Genomic DNA, 24,810 nt, shown 5'->3' on the forward strand with positions numbered 1-24,810 from the left:
CACACACACACACACACACACATAAATAAAATTTAAAAATAAATAAATAAATAAATAAACACAACAAAAAGTCAGCTTAGACTACTATTTCCTCTGTGAAGCCTTCCCTATCTTCACTCCCCACACAGGATTTGAGATTCTTCTCCTTTGAGAGCCTAAACACCAAGCATGGCCCTGAGGAGAGCACGCGTCAAACTGGCAAGAACTGTCTGGCTAAGTGTCAGGGTCCTGCAGCTCCAAACAGCCTGGTAAGGCCAAAGAGTATGCTTACATCTATCTTCCTCTCCTGAGCATGGAGCAGAGCCTAACACATAACAGATGCTCTAAAGATGAAACTAAACAAATGGACTCATGACCCCCACCAAACCTGCTGCAGAGATCTGCCTCTCAGCTTCAGTTTATGTCACTTTCCAGTTTTCCAGGAGTACTCAGTATATGCAAAGCACGAAGGCCAAGGGCACAAGATCATGTGGCCTGGGGCGTCCCTATTCTTTCACCTTGGCAAATGTACCACTTACTGTGATCTAGTTACCACCTCCCCCTTTCAAATGGCACCACTCCTTTCTTAAAAAAACAAAAAGAAATCAAAGGAATACTCCACAAGACTTTGCGGCCAGAGCACAGCCCCTTGTGGGCACTTAAGGTTTAAGCTCACTGTGTGGCCTGCCTGGCAGCCTCTGTGGTGGGGGAGGGGAACCCGGAGGTAGCCTCAGTGCACAGGAATGAGGCAATGGGAGGTAATGTGGACGCCAGGCACAAAGAGGGCTGGGACGACGCACCTTGGCTTGGTGTTGTAGGAGGCCAGGTGTATTAACAAGTGACAAAACAAGAAGGAATAAGGGAGAGTGATTGCCCCACTGGAATGTGCAGATTTGGTGAAGATGCACTGCTTGAATGTGTCGGCCACACCCACACAGGCTGTGTACCCCGGAGACGCTGACAGCCTGATGATTATCAGGACTGCAGCAGAGATGAGACGAACTACAAAGTGCTGAAGGTTTAGGAGGCTCAGGAGAGCTCATGGACTGGGAAAAAGAAGAGAAATCGGAAGGTAGAGGGCGAAAAAATATGAATAATGTTCTTCCAACATTTCTGTTAACTTTTCAGACTCTTTCTCCCAGTTTGTTTATATCTGGTGTTGGGGATTGAACCCAGGTTTTTGTAAATGCTATCTATGCACATGATATACCACTGACCTATAAACTGTATCTCCAGTCATTCTTCTTTTTCTTTTTCTTTTTTTTTTTTTTTTCAGAACCAGGAATTGAACTTAGGCCCTTGCACTTGCCAGGCAAGCGCTTATTCTACTGAGCTATCTCGGCGGCCCCTTCTTATTTTTTTGACACATGGTATTGAACTGCTTAGGCTGGCCCCAAACTCCTGGGCTCAACAGATCTTCCTGTCTCAGCATGCTGAGTAGCTGAGAAGCTGAGACTACAGGCATGTGCTACTGTGCCCAGGATAGCTCAATTTCTTTAGGCTTCAAAAGGCCCTTTTTGGGCCAGGGAGAAGGCTCAGTAGAATAAGCACTTCCCTGGCAAGAGCAAGGGCCTGAGTTCAATCCCCAGTTCCGCCAAAAGAAAAAAAAGGCCCTTTTCAAGGCTGGGGAGATAACTCAGAGACATAAACCCTTGCCTAGCAAGCGCAAGGTCCTGAGTTTGACCCTGGGTACCAAAACAAAAAAGTCTTTTTCAGTGCCAGGTGCATTCCTGTAATCCCAGCTTTCGGGAGGCTGAGTGAGGAGGATTATGGGCCCTTACAAAGCAAGCCGTAGGCCTGAATGGGGTACATAGTGAGACTATCTCAACACAAACAAACAAACAAACAAACAGAAAAAGTAAGACCAAGAATGGGAGGGAAAAATGTAAATTCACTATTATATGGTTCTTACATTATATGTGAAATAATATATTATGATTAGAAGGCAGATTGTGATAAACCTACAAACCATAAAGTAACCACTAATTAAGTCAATGAAGCATAGATAAATAAACCAAGCAAGAAGATAAAGAAATAATAATAATCAGTCCAAAACTCAGGAAAAGGGGCCAGGGAGATGGCTCAGTGGAATAAGTGCTTCTCTGGCAAGCACAAGGGCCTGAGTTCAATCCCTGATTCCGGAAAAACAAACAAACAAAACTCAGGAAAAGAATAAAGAACAGGGCTGGCGAGATGGCTCAGTGGTCTAAAGCACCTACTTGGAACAAGCTCAGCAAAGCACAGGGACCGCGGTTCAATCCCCCAGCACCACATGCCAGCCAGCCCCGCCCCCTGGTGGACTGAGCTGGTCACACACACACACACACACACACACACACACACACACAAAATAAATGTAAAAGAATAAAGAACAGAGTGAGGCACCAACACTCAGAAGGTTGAAGTAGGAGAATTGTTGTGAGTTCAAGACCAGCATGGGCTACAAAGTGACCCCAAGGCCATCCTGAACTGCATATTTATTTTCTTCCTATTTCTTTTCTTTCTTTCTTTTTTTCTTTCTTTTTTTTTTTTTTTGTATTTAGGACAGGGTCTGCAGGATCTACAGAGTCTCACTGCATAGATTGAAGTGATCCTCCTGTTTACAGCTTCCCAAGAGCTAGGATTACAGGCCCACGCCATCATGCCCAGTCTCAATCACCATCTCAGCATGCCTCAGGGGAGGGCCAGCACCCACAGACCCTGCATATGCCTACGCTGGTGCTTTAATCCGCTCAGCTATTTGGTCAGCCCAAGAGACCCTATTTCATTTTTTGAGACCCTATTTCAAAAAGACAAATAATAATAATAATAATAATAATAATAACCAGGAACTGGCTATGATTGCACACACCTATAATCCCAGCACTCAGGAGGTTGAAGCAGGAAGATTGCTGCAAATTTGAAACCAGCCTGAGTTATAGTGACCTCAGATAGCTTAGTGGACTAAGTGCCTGCTTAGGCAAGCGTAGGAGCCAGGGTTCAATCCCTGGCACTACTTGCCATGCCAGCGCCTGCCCCACCCCCAGGTGCACTGAGCCAGTGGTGGAGTCTGGCCATGGTGGCACGTGCCTATAATCCCAACACTGGGGAGGCTGAAAACAGGAGGATCACTATGAGTTCGAGCTGCATAGTGAGACCCTGCACCAAAAATATATAATAAAAAAGAATAATGAAGTGATCTCAGGCCAGCCTGAACTACACAGTAAGATCCTGTCTCAAAAAAAAAAAAAAAACAAGAAGAAACAATGGCCCAAATTAAAAAAAAAAAAATGATAAGACTGTACACTTAAACCCAACCATATCAATAATTAGTTCAAATGTTAATAGTATATATATCCAATTAAAAGGCAGAGATTATCAAACTGGATAAAAATGCAAGATTTAATGTGTTCTGCCTATAAGAAACATACTTTTTTTTTATATTTTTTTTAGGAAACGGTCTACAGGGTGTTCAGGGTCTCACTACTAGATCAGACTCGTAGAGATCCCGGTTTACAGCCTTCCAAGAGCTGGGATTACAGCACGTGCCACCACACCCAGTCTCAACTGCCATCTCAGTGCACCCCTGGGGCAGGGCAGCCCAGGGATAGAACCCCAGGCCCCTGCACCTGCTTGCAGGCACTTTAATCTGCTGAGCTATTTGGACAGCCCTCAAGGGTTGAGGATGTAGCTCAGTGGTACAGCATTTGCCTAGTATGCACTAAGCCCTGAGCTTAATCCCCAGTAGCAGCAAATAAAAAATAAAGGCAATATAACTTGAATATGAACTATGCAGTAAGTACACAAATGGATTATATACATACATTGTATATATAAGACATTGAACACCATAAACCACTATTATTCAACAGATTTCTTCATGTTTCACATACTAACATTTATTTATTTATTTATTTATTTATTTATTTTATGTGTGTGTGTGTGTGTGGCCAGCTCAGCCCACCAGGGGGCGGGGCTGGCTGGCATGTGGTGCTGGGGGATTGAACCATGGTCCCTGATGTTTTGCTAAGCTTGTTCTAAGTAGGTGCTTTAGACCACTGAGCCATCTCACCAGCCCCTATACTAACATTTAAATATACAGATAACAGATTCAAAGTAAAGTAATGGAGAAAAATACTCCATGCAAAAGCTAATATCAAAAAAGTCAGGGCCAGGAAGACAGCTCAGTGGCACAGAGCCTGCCTGATAAGCACAAGGTCCTAAATTCAATTTCCAGTACCAAAAAAAGAGAAAGAAAAAAAGAATGTGTATAGCAGAGTATGGCAGTGCATGCTTATAGCCCCAGTTCTTGGGAGACTGAGGCAAGGATGATCACTTGAGCCACAGGGAGAGAGAAAGGAGAAAGGGAAGACTGAGGGAATTCAAGTGGCCCTTTGAGGAAATGTAATAGCAGCCACTACAGAGCTTCGGCTGCGCTAGCCGCTCCTGACGTGTAGCTGTTCTCACCCAGGAACAAGCCTGTCAAGGAGTCATACCAAGGCTTTGAAAGACACCACGACACCAGAGGTGGCAATTCAGCAAACTGGATTACTTTACCAGCCACAACAAAACTTCCCTGCACAAGGTGCATGCTGACTTAATCAGAGGTACAAAGGAAAGGACCTTCAAGTGAAGAATCAGTCTGGATGCCTACCAAGACCCTGAGAATCAGGACAAGAAAAATTTGTGGTGAGGTTCTAAAACATGGGATTATTTCCAAATGAGACTTCACCAGCAACTAACTGACCTGCACGCGCTGCACTGGGCCTTGAAGATCGTTAAACGGATTACACATGTCTTGGTTGAGGCCTCATGGAGGCTGAAGTCACCACTGCAGGTGCTCCATTAACTGCTTTATTACTCTTAATATCAAGGAAGGAAGAAAACAGAGGAGGAGGCCAAGAGGGAAGGAAGGGGGAAGGGAAAAGAAAGTTTAAGTGCTTCTGGTAGTAACAGACTGGGTAGACTTCTAGATAGGAACATTTCCAGAGATAAACAATACTTCATAATTTAAAAAAGAGTCACTTCATTGTGAAGACATAATTATCCTAAACGCTTACATAGCCAATAACATCTTTAAAGAAGATGAGGCAAAAATTGACAGAACTGAAAGGAAAGAGACTAATCCACTATTGTAACTGGAGATTGGAGATTTCAACTGTCACTTGAGAAAGATCAGTAACTGAGAATAGGCCCTTCACCAGGAAGCCAGGAAAGATAAAACCAAATAACCCAAGAACTAACTAGCAGGAAGACAAAGGGCCCATAGGCTGTTAGTCTAAGGAATATGAGAGACCTCAGATCTTTGGTCACTGAAGCAGGGACTGGGGGGGACAGCACACAGCAGAAACGCTCCTGCCTTCTGCACAGCCATGGACACCACACACACACACACACACACACACACACAGAGGAAAGTGCATCAGCTCACATCTCACTTCCCTGTAGTTCCCAGTCCCTGACAAAACTGGGGGACTGGTATTCAGTGCCCTCCCTACTAATACTGCTCATTCCATGGATGACCATATCCCCAGGGAATGTCATGCTTAATCCACATATAACCTCCACATAACATGAAATATACACATATAAGCCAGGGATGGTGGTGCACACCTGCAATCACAGCTATTTGGGAGGCTGAAGCAAGAGAATGTCCAATTCAAGTCTGGCATGAGCAATTTAGCAAGAGTCTTTTTTTTTTTTTTTTTTTCAGAACCAGGGATTGAAGTCAGACCCTTGTGCTTGCCAGGGAAGCACTTTCTCCACTGAGCCATCTCCCTGGCCCTGAGCCGGTCTTAAAACTTCTATTGAAGAAAAAAAAAAAAGGCTAAACTGGGCGTAGCAGCATACACCTGTAATCCCAGCACTCCTGCGTCACCACAAATTCAAGACCAGCCGGAGCAACATGGAGACTCTGTCTCAAAAAAATAAACAAAAGCTCTAAAAGGGGGCAAGGGATATAGCTCAGTGGTAGAGCAGCTCGCTAGCATACACCAGGTCCTGGGCTCAATTCCAAGAGGCACTCAGTGCAGAACCTCATGGTGAGCAGGCATCAGAATGGAGCCCACAGCATGACCAGAGGGCTGTATGGGCCAGCTGGCTGGAGCACAGCTTCTGGGTTCCAATTTTGCCTCAGTCACTTACCAAGGACTCAAGTGAGTCACTCTCCCTGCGTACTTTTGTGTCCTCATCTATAAAAACTTCAACCAGGCACGGTGGGACACACCTATAATCCCAGTTACTCAAAAGGATGAGGCAGGAAGTTCCCAAATTCTAGGTTAGCCTGGGTAACCTAGCACAACCCTATCTGAAAAAAATAAAAAGGCTGTGGCCAGGAATGTACCTCAATGTGAATGCCTTGGATTCCACCCCCTCATTGCTGACAATCATAATAATAAAGAGTAGAAAATGTAGCTCAGTGGGAAAGAGTGCTTGATTAGCTGGCTCAAGATTCTGAGCTAGGACGGGGAGATGGCTCAGTAGAATAAGCGCTTGCCTGGCAGGCTCAAGGGTCTGAGTTCAATCCCCAGTTCCGCAAAAAAAAAAAAAAAAAGATTCTGAGTTAAAACCCAGCACTGCCCCCAAAAAACAAACAATCCACCCCACCTATTCTCTAGAGCTGTGGGGAAGATTCAACAAGACAAGGAAGGGGAAAAAGTGCTTCAACAGTGCCTAACACAAGGCAAAGGCTAGCAATTATGCCTATTATGTAAATTATAAATAGGTATGTGAGAAAAAGCCTTTACAAAAATACATTAAAAGTTCCAGGTGTGGTAGCACAAACCTGTAATCCCAACACTTGGGAGGCTGAGGCAGAAGGATCATCGCAATTTGAGACCAGCCTTGGGCTACAAAATAAACTCAAAGCCAGGGATATAGCACAGTGGCATAAGCGCCTGCCTGGGAAGTGCAAGGTCTCTTTTTGATCCCCAGTACAAAAAAAAAAAAAAAAAAAAAAAAAAAAAAAATCATGGCTAGCCTGAACTGCATAGTGAAACCTAAAAGGGGGAGGGGGAAAAAGAAATATATTAAAATATTAGCATATTAGCTATGGCTCAGGTAGATGTACACCTGTAATCTCAGCCTGCACCCCTACCCCTGTAATTCTACACTTGTAATCTCAGCACTCAGGAGGCTGAGGCAGGAGGTTCACTCTTAGAGGCCAGCATGGCCTACACAGTGAGTTCAAATCCAGTCTGGGCCAGGGAGATGGCTCAGTGGAATAAGCGCTTCCCTAGCAAGCGCAAGGGTCTGAGTTCAATCCCCGGTTCTGCCAAAAAAAAACAAAAACAAAAAAACCCAGTCTGATAATCAGTAAAATAATCTAAAAGGTACATGAATTATAATTAGTCATTTTCATATACATTTGTAACAACAAAGATAAACCCTAAAATAGTAAAGAGGTCTCCCCATACACACACTTTGGTTAATTTTGTTTGTGTGTTTTTTTTTGTTTTTGTTTCTTGGGGTGTTTTTGGTGTTGTTGTTTTGGCAGAACCAGGGATTGAACTCAGGCCCTTGTGCTTGCCAGGCAAGTGCTTATTCTACTGAGCCATCTCCCTGGTCCCTGGTTTTGGTTTTTTGAGACAGGGTCTCACTATGGAGTTCAGATTAGGCTTCAGCTTACTATGTAGTCCAGGCTGGTCTCAAATTCAAGATCCTCCTGCCTCAGCCTCTTGACAGTGAGGATTATACAGATGCAATCTTGTCTGTCTCTCCAGTTCATTATCATTTTGAAAAAAAAAATTATTTATTTATTTATTTATTTATTTATTTATTTTTGGTGGAACCAGGGCTTGAACTCGGGCCATTGAGCTTGCCAGAGAAGCGCTTATTCCACTGAGCCACCTCCCAGGCCCCCCCCAAAATTTTTTTTAATGTGTTTTGTATAGGCTCTCACTACATAGCTTGGACTAGTTAAGTGATCCTCCTGTTTTCAGCCTCCCCAGTGCTGGGATTACAGGCATGTGCCACCATGCCTGGACTAGGTCCCCTGTGCAGCATACCCCGGGGGGTGGGGCCGGCAGGGTATGTGGTATTGGGGATCAAACCCCAGTCCCTGTGCTTGCCTAATCAGGCACTTAGTCTGCTGAGCTACCTCGCCAGCCCAAAGTTCTGTGACATAGTCTAAATCATTATTGGTGGACCTATGGCACACGTGCACACCAGGCTACCCATATCACTGAAAGCTCCAAAAGGTTCACCATCAGGGGTCTAAGTGGTCTGGGCTTGCCTTAAACTTGTACCCTCCCATGTCAGGCTCCTGAGTAGCTGAGATTACAGGTGTGCAATTACAGGGCTCTGGTTACAGAGCCCCTGTCTCTGTTGAGACAGGGTCTCACTATGTAGTCTAGCGTGGCCTTGAATGCCTGTGTAACTCAGGATGGTCTCAAACTCATGGACAGTCTCTGAGGTGCAGGGATTACAAATGTACACTATCACGCCCAGCAAGATACTAAGTTTAAATTCTGTCTTTTTTTTTTTTATACAGTAAACATGCATAGCACTGGGGAGGCTGAAGGAGGAGGATCATTGTAAGTTCAAGGCCAACCTGAACTGCACATTAAAACCTTGCCTCAGGCCCAGGGAGATAGCTCAGTCGAATAAGCACTTGCCTGGCAAGTGCAGGGTCCTGAGTTTAATCTCCGGTACCGCAAAAAAAATAAATAAAACCCTGCCTCAAAGGAAACTGTTTTAATGCTATTTTGTCTTTCTTTTCTCGTTAAAATGAATTTTAAGGGGCCGAGGAGATAGCTCAGTAGAATAAGAACTTGCCTGACAAGCGCAAGGGCCTGAGTTTAATCCCTGGTTCCACAAAAAAATAAATAAATAAATAAATAAATAAATAATAGTATCAGATACAATATGAATGAGAAAGATCCCTAGGGGAAAAGGTTTGGGGCTATATTGTAGCAGATGGGGAGCTCCACAAAGGAAGAAAACTAAGACCCTGAATATTTCTAAAAAGGGGAAGGCCCAGGCCTTGCTCTGCTGATAAGCACCCTGGACAAGTTCTTTTACCTTTGGGCAGTTTTGATATGTTTCTCTGTAAAAATGAGAGGGGGGTGCACAAACTTGACGCGTGACTTTCAAATGCTTATATATTTTTATTTTCAAAAATTTAAAAAGCCACAAAACTCCTTTGGCAACTTTGTTTAGATGAAACAATATGCAAACAGATACAAGATCGCTGCTGGAGGGTAACAGCTGCAGACCCCACAGCCACAGGAGGAGATGCATCCTGAGGCTCCGCAAGCTCAGGGACGTGCTGACCAGTCCAGCCCACACAACCATCAAGGGAAAGTCTCACTGCAACCAAAGCAGAGAAGTGGAAGGACAGAGCCAGGGAGATGCCCAAAAGAACTGCCAGCTATATCCCAACAGCCAGCAACCAGCAAAACAAGTATCTCCCTGAGGACAGATGGACCCTGACACCCCAGGCCTATACTCTGCCTGAGGTCAGGCAGAGGATAGCTGGCCCGTGGTCAGCGTTCGGGCTGCTCCAAGGGCACAAACAGGATGTTTGGAAAGAGATGAGCACAAGTGATCACAGGAAGCTATGACAACCACGTCCAGGTGATGCAGTTCTTCTGTAGCTTCCGGCCTGGCTGACTCAGCAGACCAGACAAAACACGCTGACTTCTGAAGAGGGAGAAGGGGTAGGGTTCTTGGAAAAGTCAGACACAAGAGAAGAAGGCATCTAACATGGTAATACAGGGAAAGGGGGGCTGGGGAGATAGCTCAGTGACTTAAGCGCTTGCCTGGTTAGCACAAGGTCCTGAGTTCAATCCCTAGTACCAAAAAGGGGCGGGGGGAGATAGCTCAGTAGAATAAGCACTTGCCTGGCAAGCGAAAAGGGCCTGAGTTCAATGCCCAGTTCTGCCAACAGGGAAAAGATAAGGCCACCAGCTATTCAATAGCCATCTCATCCCAAAGGTACACCTAGACTGAACCTCAAGAGTGGTGAGGAGGGGCCAGGGAGATGGCTCAGTAGGATAAGCGCTTGACTGGCAAACACAAGGATCTGAGTTCAATCCCTGGTTCGGCAAAAAAAAAAGAGTGGTGAAGAAACTACATATCCACTCCTGGAAACAGAAAACTTGCTAAAACAGGCAGTATATGACCAAATGAACTCAAAAGGGCCATTAAGGTGGGTCTCCAAGGAATGAGTATAGTGGTCAGGAGTCATGGCCACTCTTTGACACCCCCAGTGGAGCCAGCAGGACTTGGCAGAACACATCAGGATGACACCACTGCAGGCAACCACTTAATCATCAGCAGTCCACAGGAGAAACAGCCAGTCCAGAGGAAACCAAGTGCAGGCCACTGGTCACTCCCATTTCCACCTAGGGAAGAGGAATGCTCCAGGAAACAGGAAATGCCTGGCCAGAACTCCCTGAGCCACTTGAAACTCCAACAAAGCCCAGGATAGGCCCAACAAGATCAACAGCCATGGAGAGGGTGCAGTTGCTGGGCCAGCTTCTATCTAACAGCTGAGCCCACTCACTGGACAGCCACCAGTCTCAGTCCAAAAAAACCAAACTCTCGTTTCTCTACTGCTCCTAGGAGCCTCAGAGGGAGGTTCTACAGATGTCACACAGGACCCTTCAGGGCAAGAGAGTGCTGGGAGAAGCCCAACATTAACTTGGAAATGGATCCCTGAGCTGCTACTGTGGCAGCTCTCAAATATTAACTTTAGATGAGTGATTAGTAAAAGCCAAGCCACTGAACAACTACCGCTTCCTCCTCAAAGCCACCAAAGAGGCTCAGGGGAAATGACATGTCACAAAACCAAAGCCCAACCTACCATCACCACCACTGGAGTATGTCCATTTGACCTTCAGAGCAGAGCCCCAAATATTAACACATAGGGCCATGAAATGTTCTAAATTATATTCTCTCAGAAAATAACCAAAGTCAGTAAAACAACCAAGCAGGGACTTGCCAAGGCCTCAAAAAACACAGCCCACAGATTTGCGCAGGGGAAATCTGAAGACTGACAGGCACACCAAAAGGCTAACTCCCAGAGCCTCCCAGATGACTTTAAGGACACAGTTAAAGGGCTGGGGAGAAGGCTTAGTGGTCTAAGCACCTGCCTAGTAAGTGCAAGGACCCGGGTTTGATGCCCAGTACCATATGCCGTGCCAGCCCCAGAACCCTGGGCACGCTGAGCCGGCACAAAGACCAGACATGGTGGCACATGCCTGTAATCCCAGTGCTGGGGAAGCTGAAACAGGAAGATCACTATGAATCTGAGCTGTATAGTGAGACTCTATACCAAATAAATAATAAATAGGGGCCGGGGAGATTGCTCAGTGGAATAAGCGCTTCCCTGGCAAGCGTAAGGGTCCCAGTTCAATCCCCAGTTCCACCAAAATAATAATAATAATAATAAATAAATAAATATTTAAAAATTAAAAAACCAAAAACATAGGTTAACATGCCTTGAGCACTTTGGAAATACCTTAAGAAAAGTGCCTGTTTCACAGATGAGGAGATAGAGGCTCAGAGTGTAAAATGACCTGCTAAGGTCACACAGGCAACAAGTGGCACCATCAGCAGAGACCTAGATGTGGCTGACATTGAGCCTGGGTTCTTTCTGCCCCACACACATCCGGTCCAGAACTCAGAAAATTTCTCACTCAGATTCTCCACAAGAGGAAGTGGTTTGCTGGAGGTTTGGAATCACAATGGGTGTCCACAGCTCATACCCATTTAATCACCAACCACCATCAAATATTTATCAAGCAACCACAAAGAGAACAGAGCAATAGTTGGCAGATAGAGATACTGCGAAAGAGGGGCCCAGGAGATGGCTCAGTAGAATAAACACTTGCCTGGCAAGCACAAGGGCCTGAGTTCAAGCCCCAGTTCAAAAAAAAAAAAAAAAAAAAAAAAAAAGAGAGATAGATACTGCAAAACGGGTAAAATCCCTGTCCTCAAGGAGCTTACAGGGAGGGTAAAGGGAGAGGCCCAATTAGCAATAATTTGTCAAACTGCATATATCTAAGAGGAAGGGTCAGGTTCCATTAGTTTTAATTAGAAAAAAAGCTTTCTCAAAAGTGGCTACACTATTTTTAAAAAGATAAAAGGTGTAAAAAAAAAAAAAAGATAAAAGGTGTAGAGAGACTTAGAAGAGGGAAGAAAGCTGATTTCTACAATTTGGACAAAGACCCAGACTCAGGACTGGGAAGACAGGTCACCGGTCTAAGCGCCTGCTTGGCAAGTGCAAGGACCTGGGTTCAATTCCCAGTACCACACATGCTGAGCTGGCCACCAAAACCTGGGCTCACACCCCTGTAATCCCATACTGGGGAGACTGAGACAGGAGGATCACTATGAGTCCAAGCTGTGTAGTGAGGCCCTAAACCAAATAAATAAAGATTAAAATTTTAAAAATTAAAAAATAAGTAAAAGACCCAAACTCAAGGCAAATGGAGTGTTTAAAATGGTTAAAAGTCAAAACTAACTCGAGTTCCAAGTAGAGGCAAACACCTGTAATCCCAGCACTTTAGGAGGCTGAGACAGGAGGAACAAAAGTTCAAGCCCAACCTGGAGAATTCAGCAGCTTAGTAAAACTCTGTCCCGAAACTAAAAATAAGGGAAGGGCTGGGATGTAGCTCAGTGAGAAAGCCCTGTATTCAATCATCAGCACAGAAAGAACAAAAGATCTAAGTCAGAAAATGCAGTTCAAAAAACTATAAATGCGGAGCACTGGCACATACCTACCCAGTGGCCCCTCACATATCACAGAGGTTATGCTCCAGACAGCCCTGCAATAAGTGAAAATCAGCTAAGGAGCGACACTATATTTATTTTAGTATTTATATGCACGTTAAGGCTTTATAAACCTTTCCTACACTCTTTTTTTTTCTTTTATTTATTTGTGTGTGTGTGTGTGTGTGTGTGTGTGGCCAGCTCAGCCCACCAGGGGGCAGGGCTGGCTGGCATGTGGTGCTGGGGGATTGAACCACGGTCCCTGTGCTTTGCTAAGCTTGTTCTAAGTAGGTGCTTTAGACCACTGAGCCATCTCACCAGCCCCCTTTTCCTACACTCTTTTTTTTTTTTTTATGAGCAGAATATATTTATTGAGAGAAAGAGCTCCTGTCCAAGAGAGGGGCAGGAGGGGGGCCCGAGTGGGTAGTTCCCCTTTCCTACACTCTTATACAACTTTCCCACACTTTTTTTAAAAATTCATTTATTTGTGTGTGTGTGTGTGTTTGGCCAGCTCAGCCCACCAGGGGGCGGGGCTGGCTGGCATGTGGTGCTGGGGGATTGAACCGCGTCCCAGTGCTTTGCTAAGCTTGTTCTAAGTAGGTGCTTTAGACCACTGAGCCATCTCCCCAGCCCTTTCCCACACTTTTAAGAACACTTCTGGGGGCCGGGGAGATGGTTCAGTGGAATAAGCGCTGCCCTGGCAAGCGCAAGGGCCTGAGTTCAATCCCTAGTTCTGCAAAAAAAAAAAAAAAAAAAAAAAAGAACACTTCTGATGTTCTTAACTATTTTCTAAACTCGTAAACTTACATAATTTTAACATATGGGGCCAGGGGAGATAGCTCAGTAGAATCAGTGCTTGCATGGCAAGCACAAGCACCTGAGTTCAATCCCTGGTTCCGTGGAAAAAAAGAGAGAGAGAGAGAGAGAGAGAGAGAGAGAGAGAGAGAGAGAGAGAGAGAGTCTCACTATGCAGTTTGGGCTGGCCTTGTGCTCACTTTTGTAGTCCCCAGGCTGTTCTTGAACTACTATCTCAACTTCCTGAGTGCTGGGATTACAGGCATGTACCACCACACCTGGTTCTAGAACTGAATAGTGGGTGACCCACCGGGATCTGGGGCTGAGACCACAGGGCATGTGGGGCCAGGGATCGAACTCAGGTCCTTGTGCTTGCCAGGTAGGTGCTTATGCCTCTGAGCTAACTCTCCAGCTCCTACATTAATATTTTTTGAAAATCTGTGAAACAGTGAGTCCATGAAAGTCAAACTGCGAAATAACGAGGGACTACTATAATCCCAGTAACCTGGGAAGCTGAGGAAGAAAGATTGCAAGCTCAAAGCCAGCCTGAGTAACACAGCAAAACTGTTTCTCTTAAAAAAAAAAAAACTGTTCTCTCAAATTTTTAAAAACATAAAAGACCTGGGAAGTAGCTCAGTGGAAGTAGCTCACTTAGGCTGGGTTTTGATTTTGCAACATGTTTCAGCTCATAACATATGCAAGGCAATGAATCCAATCTCTAGCACTAACGAAAAAAAGAAAAACTAGATTTGGCCACTGTGTTGTATGTTACAAGTATAGGGCAGAAAGAAAGTATTCTTAGAAACCCCCAAAGCAGAGGACAGGTGGGAATGAGTATGTGGGAGGGCAGTTAGGCCCACCGGAGGGGCAGAAAGGCTTGAATACAAGGGCTGAGGCTGAGGATGCAGTAGTTGGCAGAGTCATGCAATTGAGAACATGTGTCCAGTGTAACCGAATCTCATTTTTCTCTTTGCTTCTTTTTTCCTAACTGTGATGTTAGAGAGATTGAATCCAGGGCTTCCTGTATGCGGGACAAGCACTCGACTACTGAGCTACATCCTAACCCCAAAACTGATTTTTCAAAAGAAATGGATTTTTGAGACAATTTCCTGATGTTCAGAATATTAGCAACTAATTTGGAATATTTTAAATACTAGGAAGGCCTACCAACATCAGCCTGCAGTCAAATCTGACCTGTAATTCCCCATCTCTGCCCTTGGATTTCCAGTATGAAAAGCTAAAATAAGGGGCCGAAGAGCCAGGGAGATGGCTCAGTAGAATAAACACTTGCCTGGCAAGCAAAAAGGCCTAAGTTCAACCCCCGGTTCTGTGAAGAAAAAAAAAAAAAAAGCTAAAATAAGACTGGGTTAGATTCCAGAAGACCTAGATTCAAGTTCTTACATCATTATCTGTGTTGACACTGGGTGTGTCCCCTTCCCCTTAACCCCTCTGAGCTTCAGTTTAGCTTCTTTGTTTGTAAAATGGGCTTACTGCCCTCAAAAGAGTTGTTCTCAGAATTGAGGGAGCACATGAAAGTGTTCCCTCAACTTTTAAGGGCTGTACAAATGCCCCTTATCCAATACAAGAGAGGAGAGAGGGTCATAACACAGAAACCAGATGACTGACAAGGTCTCAAAGACAGAGTGAAAAGGAAATGAGTTGTGTCTTTGCTGGCATGAAAAGCAGAAGAATTAGACAACAGAATCCAACTCGGGCAGAAATAGAAATCTGGGAATTGCCATGCACAAGTTGTAAAAGAAGTCACATATCTGGGTGTAGTAGTACATGTGTGTAATCCCAGTCTGTAATCCCAGCACTTAGGAGTTTGAGGCAGGAGGATCCTTGTGAATTAGAGACCAGCCTGGGCTACAAAGTGAGTTCAAGACCAGCCTTAACTGCATAGTGAGACCCTCTCAAAAAGACAAAAGAGGGCTGGTGAGATGGCTCAGTGGTCTAATGCACCTACTTAGAACAAGCTTAGCAAAGCACAGGGACTGCGGGTTCAATCCCCCAGCACCACATGCCAGCCAACCCCGCCCCCTGGTGGGCTGAGCTGGCCCCCCCACACATAAATAAATAAAATTTAAAAATAAATAAATAAATAAAATCAAAAAGACAAAAGAAAGAAGGAAGGAAGGAAGGAAAGAAGGAAAGAAAAGAATGAAAGAAAGAGAAAGAACGAGCGAACAAGGAAGTCCATCTAGGTGTACCTTCAGATGGAAGCCATGGGGCCACAATAGGTTGCAGTGGGCCATACTGGTGGGAGATGAATATGAGGTTAGTAGAGGAGGTATTAGAAGGTGTTTCCGTGGGAAAGGGGGCTGTGGAGGGTGGCATCAATAGTAAATAAACAAAGAGACCTTTGTGTTGAGACATGCTAAGCACCTTCACACTCCTCACTCACTCAGCTTCACAATGGTGGAAGTACTGGCCCAGTTTTACAGTCTGCTTTCAACGGGGCTTCTCTGTTGTTGGAAGAAGCAGTGGTATCCACAGCTTATTCCAAAAGACATACAGAGATGGAGAGTACAGTTTGTGCTTTGCAAGTACGAGGCCCTGGGTTTGACTCCCAGCAATACACAAACACACACACACACACACACACACACACAGAGTGACAGATCCAACTTGAAGCTCCTTGAGCCACACTGGAAAGGAGTCCTCCCTGGAGGCTTCCGCCCACCTTGCTCAGCTAACCCAGGGTCCTAAGATTCAAAACAGCTGGAAATGCATGCCCCGCTCTCCCCAAGTAGAAAACAGAACAGAACATGGCTGTTTCTGCCAAGTGAGTTCTGAATAAGCTGCATTCCATTTCATTAAAACAATTACCTGAGCCCCAGCCAAGAATTACATAAAGCTTCCTCCCTGCACCACCCCCTCCCCCCATAAAACACACATCTCACTGCCTCTCACAACAGCTGGGTAAGGCCCTGACACAGCACAAGACCTCACAAAGACCCCATGGCTCCTCCAAGCACTAGTCTTGGCCTGTGACCTTGACTGCTGACAAACATGGGGTTGAAAGAAGACCTTCACATGAAGCCCTGTGCCCTGCAAGGGCCTCTTGGTGGCCTCAAGTATTGCTAATAGGCACCAGGCCCTCAGCTCTGCTTCTGAGCCCACTTATGCCAGAGTCTTTTTTCCCAAAACAGATAGGAGGCCCATATGGCCCAGGTTCAAGTCGCCACAAACTAAACAATGGGGGCATGGGGACTGGAGAGCCCAGGAGAAGGAGCCTGAAGGCTGGAGAACTGGATGGACCAGATCTAGGCTGCAAACAAGAATCTGGGACCCTGGAACCCTGCTGACCATAGGCTAATGGCTTGCATATGGCCAGATAAGAGGTTCATGACGTTTGTTTTGGTTTGATTTTTTATTGTTTGAGACAGGGTCTCACTCTGTAGTTCAGGCTGGCCTTGAACTTGCTATGTAGCCCAGCCTGGCCTCAAACTCATGGCGATCCTCCTGCCTCAGCCTCCCAAGTACAAGAGGTTCATGACATGAAACAAAAGGGACTTCTCTTCCTCCAGACATAAGCTGCATGAGGGCTATTTCTATATTCTGTAAGGACCTGCTCTGCATCCTATCATCCCAAACAACACCTTCAAATCCCAGAACCCTGTCTCTCTTGCTCTAACCCTCTAATTATGTCACTATGACCAAATAACTCCTGAGCCAACTCCATACCTATGGAAATGCCCTGTAACAGTTCATATCTAGATGTCCTGCAAGACCTCACGCAGGGGCTGGGGAGATGGCTCAGTAGAATAAGCACTTCCCTGGCAAGTGCAAGGGTCTGAGTTCAATCCCTGGTTCCGCCAAAAAAGAAAAAAAGAACAAGGGCCTCATGCATTTAAAGGTAGGGCTTTTGGAAGGTGACTTAGACTGTGGGGCATATAGTTGACTTGCTAAAGGGCCAATCTTGCCAGGCATGGTAGCACACACCTGTAATCCCACCACTTCAGAAACTGAGGCAGTGAAGGAGGATCACTGTGAGTACAAGGCCAGCTTGAGCTCCACAGTGAATTCAAGGCCAGCCTGAACTACATGGTGAGACCCTTTCTCAAAAAAAAAAAAACGAAGGTTCTAGCTCTCTTCCAGGCTCCTCCCTTGGCTACTTCCTGTCCACTATGATTTAAGAAATTCTCTGCCATGCTGTCCTGCCTTGGAACCAACCAACCATGGACTTAAACCTCTACATTGTGAGCCAAAACAAACTTTTCCTTCTTTAATTTGTTGGTGTTGGGTGCTGTGTCCCACTGACAAGAAAAGTAAATAAGACATGCACTGTCTCTTTGGCTTTGTCATTTTTTGTCTCCACAGCACTGTGCACCAGCTCCCCAGCTGACAGCCAGCAGTCAATGTCATTCGAGGCTCCTGGCCTGTCTTTCTACCACAGGAGGCCACAGTCACAGGAGGCCAACAATCACTCAGGCTGAACACAGGCAGACACAGGGCAGAAGCCCTGGTCAATGAAAATGAATTACACTGCATTTATAGTGTATCAAATACTATAAGCAACTTTAATAATTTAAACTCTACATGGATGGGCTGGTGAGATGGCTCAGTGGTCTAAAGCACCTACTTAGAACAAGCTAAGCTAAGCAAAAGAACAGGACCGCAGTTCAATCCCCAGCACCACATGCCCGCCAGCCCCGCCCCCCGGTGGGCTGAGCTGGTCACACACACACACACACACACACACACACAATAAATAAATAAATAAATATTTAAAAATAAAAAAAATAAACTCTACATGGAAGGATGATTTAAACTCTACCTGGAAGAATGTTCATAGGTTCTCCACAAATACCAGGCCATTTTATATGAGGGATTTGAGCAGATAAAGATTTTGGTATATAAGGGGGTCCTGCAACCCATCCCCTGTGGACACCAAAGGATGACTCCGTGTGTGTGTGTGTGTGTGTGTGTGTGTGTGTGTGTGTTTTAACTGTATCATTTAAAACTAAGTTGCAGACATCATGACAATGCACTCCCAAATACTTCAGCATGCACTTAACAATAACAATATTCCTCCATAAAACCACAATACCACAATCACACAAGAAACAAGAATTAAAAGGCCATCTTAAGGGAAGATTTGACCATCTGAGCTCTGCTAGGTTGGCCAACCACATGGTCTGCCTGCCACTGGCCTCATCCAAGGCCTCCTTGGAAAGGCCATTCTTAAACCTCATTAGTTAGGTAATCAGTTCTTTAACTGGAAGACAACAGGATTTGACTGCATGCCGAAGGCAGATCTGAGGAAGCGGATGGAAGCTTAGTTGAGACAAACCCCAACTGTCCACTCTATTTTTTTTTGTTTGTTTTGTTTTATATTTTTGAGATAGGGTCTCAATATGTAGTCTACATTGGCCTGGAATTCACTATAGAGCCTAGTCTGGCCTCAGAATCATGGCAATCCTCTTTATTCAGCCTCCTGAATACTAGGAGCATGCACCACCATGTACAATAACCTTCCAATTTAATAAATTGTTCTACCAACATTTTTGAGAAAACTCAGCTTCCCTTTCTCCTTCTCACATGACATTCTCCACTCGCCACCCTGATGCTTTCAACAGCTTCTTCCATTGAGACAGCGCTGCTCCAAATGGTGACAATGTACCCAACACCCAAAGAAAGACAAGGAGCATCTGTGTGGGGAAGATCAAGGATGAAAGCACAGGAAGGATCCTGACTCCCAAACAGAAGTGGAGGAGAGGGATCTCAGGGGAGGCACCCAGCTTCTCCCAGCAGCTGTGCTTAAGCCCACAGCTCTGTCTTAAGGGCAACAGGTGACTGAACAGGTGGTTGGTGAGGGCAGAGCAGGGCCCCATCCACTGATCAGAAGACACTGCTACCAGCACCCTCTGTCCCATCCTGAGCATAATATTCCCAGGAAAGAACAAAGAAGAGGGGAAAAAGCCAAAGGAAATGGGGAAAACACAGATACAAGAGACTGAACAAAGAGTGAGGAGTGTGTGGAGGAAGCAGAAAAGATTTTGGTATCCTGGAAACAGAAAGCAATCAAATCAACAGTTAACTAATATCAAATATAGTATCAAAAACAGAAGCAGGGGCCGGGGAGATGGCTCAGTAGAATAAGCACTTCTCTGGCAAGTGTAAGGGCCTGAGTTCAATCCCTGGTTCTGCAAAAAAAAAAAAAAAAAGCTGGGAAAGGTGGCACACATCTATAATCCCAGCACTTGGGAGGTTGAGGTGGGAGGATCACTATGAGTTTGAAACCAACATCTTTTTCTTTTTTTTTTTTTTTTGGTGGAACCGGGAATTGAACTCAAGGCTCTTGCGCTCACCAGAGAGGCACTTATTCTACTAAGCCATCTCCCCAGCCCCTGAGTTTGATGCCAGCCCAGTATACACAGTGAGTTCAAGGCCAGCCTGAACTACAGCACACAGCAAGGCCCTATCACAAAGAAAAGGGGGGGGCAGGGATATAGCTAAGTGGTACAGTGTCTGCCTGGCAAGCTCAAGGTCTGATTCCTGGTAAAAAAAAGAACAAAAGGAAAAAGAGAGCCGGCAAGATAGCTCAGTGGTCTAAAGCGTCTGCTTAGGCAAACTTAGGCAAGCACAGGGACCACATGCCACTCCAGCCCCGCCCCCAGGGCAGGCTGAGCTGGCCACACAAAAAAAAGAGAATGGTTGGTTACAAGTCTGACTCCACAGTCAGATGACCTGAATTCAAATCCTACCCCCATCAGTCACTAGATGTAGAACTTGGGCTAGTGGATTCACCCTCTCTGTGATAAAGTTGGTAGCCAGAATACTAATAATAACAAAACCAGCCTCATATGATTGACCTGATTTACTCTAACAATGTGTGTAAAGCATAGAACTACTAAATAAATTTTATGGAAAAGAGTTCTATAAACACTGAGAAAAAAAAAAAAGCCAGCAGACCATGGTGGCACACACCTGCAATCCCAGCTACACAGGGCACTGAGACAGGGGGATCTCATGCTTGAGGCCAGGCTGGGCAACTTAGCAAGAACTCATCTCTAAAAAAGAAAGTGTTCTACAGGTGTTTGTTTTATTAGTGAAGACATGGAGACCATAACCACCAGGGCAAAGGCTAGAATGAAGCTAGGAGAAAGTTAGATGATTTAATTATACAGGTTTTCTGAAAATGCTGGACTTATAATAACCATTCTTTTTTTTTTTTTTTTTTTTTTTTTTTGCGGAACCAGGGACTGAACTCAGGCCCTTGCGCTTGCCAAGCAAGTGCTTATTCTACTTGAGCTATCTCCCCAGCCCCAGTTCTTTTTTTTTTTTCTAATAATCATTCTTTACACTTCTGTTACTACATTTGATTTTTGTTGCACATTAATTTGATTGATTTATATTTTTAGATACTATCTCTGGACTTGAAACAAGGTAAAGGCTCAAAGGAAGATTCAGAGGTCAGAAACTCCACGCACAATGAAGTATCAAAGTGGGGTGCTCAAAGCCTCAGCAGTAACTCTGGCATTTCATCTGCCCCTCTAACCAGAGGCCCACCCAGCTCTTCCAATCCATGACCATCATTAGAGAACCTGGAAAAAGGGAATGTTGAGATGGTCCCTGAAGAAACCCTGATCCCATAATGATGAAGCAATGATATCCACAGCCCAAGTCTTTCTGTCTTTCCATTGCAAGCAGTGCATATGAGAAAGGGCATCTGCTGAAGAATCAGACACACCAGGGGCTGAATCCCAGCTCAGCTCCTTAATGATATCTGATACCTCCCTGACAAAGCTCCCATGAACAGGGTACCAGCACTCCACAGGCCTCTACCACAGCCCCAGCAGCTGGGTGCCCTGACCCTGGCCTAACACACAGAGGCACCACAGACAGCTGAACCCAAAGTCCAGACTTTCCATGGAAACAGGGAGGCTCCATAGCCCGGAATGCCCCAGGCAACTCCCCTGCCCCCCTAGCACTACCCCCAAGGACAATGAGATACTGTTTTCCAAAGGGTCAAGACTGTTGAGAAGCTGAAAGAAGACATGTCCAGATTCCAGCAGTAACTGGGCATTGCCAACAGCTGGCTGTTCCCCTTGCTAGTGGATGGGAAGGCGAGCTATTAAGTCCTGCACTAGACCTACCCTCTGCCATTCAGGCCACCTCCTAGGAATGGCCCTCAGGGCAAAAATTTTAGGGTAACTATCAGTTACTTACTCCACACGCCTTGTGGTTCATCTCCTAGTTAGTCCCCAGCCCCTACAGCCTTATGCTTAGGATCACTAGATCTGGAATCAGATCATTTTGGATTCATGCTCCAGCTCCCCCTGTGAACTTCACTGAGCTCAGGTTTCTGCAGCTATGAAGAAAAGATGAAGCATTTCCCTCTCGGACAGTTGCAGTAATACTTGAAAAGTGCTGAGAACAGTGCCTGTCTCCTCCTTTCGAGCATGTGCAATCCTTATCGGGCCACAGTTGTGACCCAGGCCCCCTGCCCCCCATCCAGTGCATCAGGAACGTGAACAGAGGAAAGAGAGGAGATGGGGCAGAAAACATAATCAGAGTGCACCTCAGTGTTGTAGAAACTCTGTCCAGGAAACTCCGGCCAGAACGTGAACAGAGTAATCTCCCAGCCAAACCAACATCTAAACAGTAATGAAAAAAGCCAGCAAGCAGCCACCCAGCAGCACAAAGTGGAGAGAACACACAGAGAAGGGCAGGGCATGCTGTGTTTATTTTTTTTTTTGCCCAAAGAGCTATAAATTTGTAACTTATTAAACAGCACATGGTGATACTGTCACTGGCTGCTATGGGGAGAAGAGTTTTTTAACTTTTTTTTTTTTTTAAAGATCAAAAAACAGTCATAAAGGACCCTCAGCTCTCCTGGCCTTGCCACAGAAGACCACTGTAAAATCTCCCCTGTGCTGGGGACCAGGAGGCTCAGAACTGACAGCACTCTCAGGAGAAAAATAAAAACAAGGGGCCTGGCCTTTGTGTCCACCCTAACTAAGGAAAACAGCTGACAGGCAGTGTACTGAGCAGCCATCCAGACAGCTGACGGAGCCTGGGCTCAGAGGCAAATTCCTCTCCCCTCCTGCACACCCGATTCCTCCCACCCTAGACTCCAGTCAGCCAGGCGTGGCTGGTCCCCTGGGAGCTCAAGCCAAGGAAGTGAGGGAGCCAGGATCCAAGCAACTGGAGAGCCACTGTGGAAAGAGGTGGCAGAAGTCACAGGTGGCAGTCACTGCCCACTGCAACCCTTCTTCAAGTGCCTGTGTGCCCTCCCCCTTCCCCCCCCCCAAAACAAATACTTGTAGATCAAGGAGTTAGGAATTGGGCTCTCAGTTTTGGTTTTCTCACATTATAGCCATGTACGTAGCTTTGGATGAGAGAATCAGTCTCTCTTGGTCTCACTGTTCTCAATTTGTGAACGGCAGGTAGCCATGAAAGCACTGGCCTTAAGGAGACCTTACAGGAGGTTGTTGTGAAGGTAGAACAAATCCAGGCAGGGGAAGTACTCCATAAACAGCAAATTTCAATTCTAACAATCCCCTCTGCCAGGACACTCTTTCCTGGCCCTAAATGGAAGACCGTCAGAAGACAGGAATTCTGGACTTTGTGAACTCTACAAAGACATCCTCAGTCCTTCAAACAACACCAGGACTGTCCAGAGCCAACAGAACCCCACTACCAGGTTAGAAACTGTAACTCTGTTCCCTAGTTCCAACTGAGAAAGCACTGAGACTTTCAGATTCCGATTCAAAGCACATGCCCCAGCCTCCTTCAGCTTAGTTATTTTTATGTGAAAAAAATACCTGCCTGAAGCCAAGCCAAACTTGAGTGTGCTGGAAACCTGGGTGCCAAGCCTGGCCCAAAGGCAGAACTATACTTGGCAGCCACTATATTCTGCAAAACAGACAGGAAAGACCCTAAACCAACCTCCCTCTTCTAGAACCTCCCAGGGCTTCCTTGATCCCACAGTTCTGCTCATGAATCTGCTTCTCAGAGCCCGGGACAGAGGAGGCATCAGTGGTCACACAAGCCACACACAGTCCAGAGAGGAAAGACAAGGGTCCTACAGAGAAGCAACAGTCCCCCCTCTAGCCTCCCTAGCTCAGAGACATGGGGCAGAGAAAGAAGCAGTGAATCTTCCACTATGGGATTCACACCATTCACTAAAGTCATTCCTAGAACCCTGGCATGAAGCCCCTTGTGTTCTTTCAGAATCCGCTTCTAGGAGATAACTTTCCTTTCCCTGAACTAACACCAGAACAAGAGTGGGCTGAAAAAGAGCACCCTGAGGGCTCCAATAACATGAAAACAGTAAAACTCTGTTCCGGGCATCCTGTCCTCCTCACCTGTGTAGCTGCCAACAGAGATGATGCTGGGGTGGGGGGACCCTGCCAGCCAGGGCCTGTTCAGAGATGGCCATTACCTTCTGGCCTGTTTCCACCTCATTCCTCTGGCATTTCAGCAGGATGGGAGAATGGGGGAAGCATGCCTCCCAACTTGTCTTGTAGACTTACAAATGAAAAAGGGAGAGACTGGCCTGGCGTGGATGACTGGTCACTACTGGGAAATGGAGTGAATGATCCATGAAACAAGGTGATCAGACTCAAAATGAGGGGTTAGTGGAGGAGACTGGGAAACTTGTCATTTTGAAACGGGGGTGTGGTCATCAGGGACTCATCACTAGGTTGTGAAATGCAAGGAGTGGGCACCATGGGGTTATCCCTGACGTAGGGGTGCCACTGTGTGAAGTGAGGGCCGCCTGGAGGGAGAGGAGTGGTCCCCGGAAATGAGAGACCAGCCCATGATACAGTATGAGGCAGCGGCCCCGAGTCGGGTAGTTGATCTGTGTGAAGTGGGGGTGGGGAACGGTCTGTGAGGTGAGGGTCCAGTACCAGGAGGTGCTCTGGTGCAGGGGGCGGGGGTCCCGTCCTGAGGCGGACGGTGCGGGCCCCTTAGGGTGAGCTGGTGCGAGGGCCGAGGACGCGAGATGAGGGTGGGTCGCCACGGCCCGGGGTCCCGACTGAGGCCGTCCCCAGGCGGAGGGTGGCTGCTGAGAGGACCGGCAATGGGGGCGGCCTGGCGTGGGACACAGGCCGAGCGCGGAACCCCAACCCCAAGGAGCCCCGGCCGGCAGAGACCGCAGCAGGGGCCCCGGCCGCCGGGGGTGGGATCCCAAGGCCCCCTGCCGCTCGCTCCCGCCCGCCCGGCCCAAGACCCATGCGCCCCTCGCCTCTTCCTCCCTCAGCCTCCAGCTCACTCACCCAGGTCGTCCATGACGGGGCCGCGGGTGCCGGGATCCGGCTCGGCGTGGTCGTCTCTGCCCGTCCCGGGGCCGCTGCTCTCCGCCCGGCAACTTTTCCGCCGCCAGCC

General features: G+C 46.4%; 1 protein-coding gene across 3 annotated transcripts in view; it reads right to left on the reverse strand.

The window, feature by feature from the left end:
* Pxn (paxillin) overlaps positions 1 to 24,804 on the reverse strand; it is a 59,083-nt gene extending 34,279 nt beyond the window's left edge. For all 3 annotated transcript variants that reach the window (XM_004636249.3, XM_023720916.1, XM_023720915.1), the window contains exon 1: positions 24,702 to 24,804. In XM_004636249.3, the coding sequence (XP_004636306.1) occupies positions 24,702 to 24,714 (13 nt within the window). In that variant the 5' untranslated portion in view covers positions 24,715 to 24,804. The remainder of the gene's footprint in view (positions 1 to 24,701) is intronic.
* Positions 24,805 to 24,810: the final 6 nt, after the last annotated feature.

This window comes from Octodon degus, unplaced genomic scaffold (genome assembly GCF_000260255.1).
Source record: "Octodon degus isolate 3935 unplaced genomic scaffold, OctDeg1.0 scaffold00079, whole genome shotgun sequence".
Taxonomy (NCBI): domain Eukaryota; kingdom Metazoa; phylum Chordata; class Mammalia; order Rodentia; family Octodontidae; genus Octodon; species Octodon degus.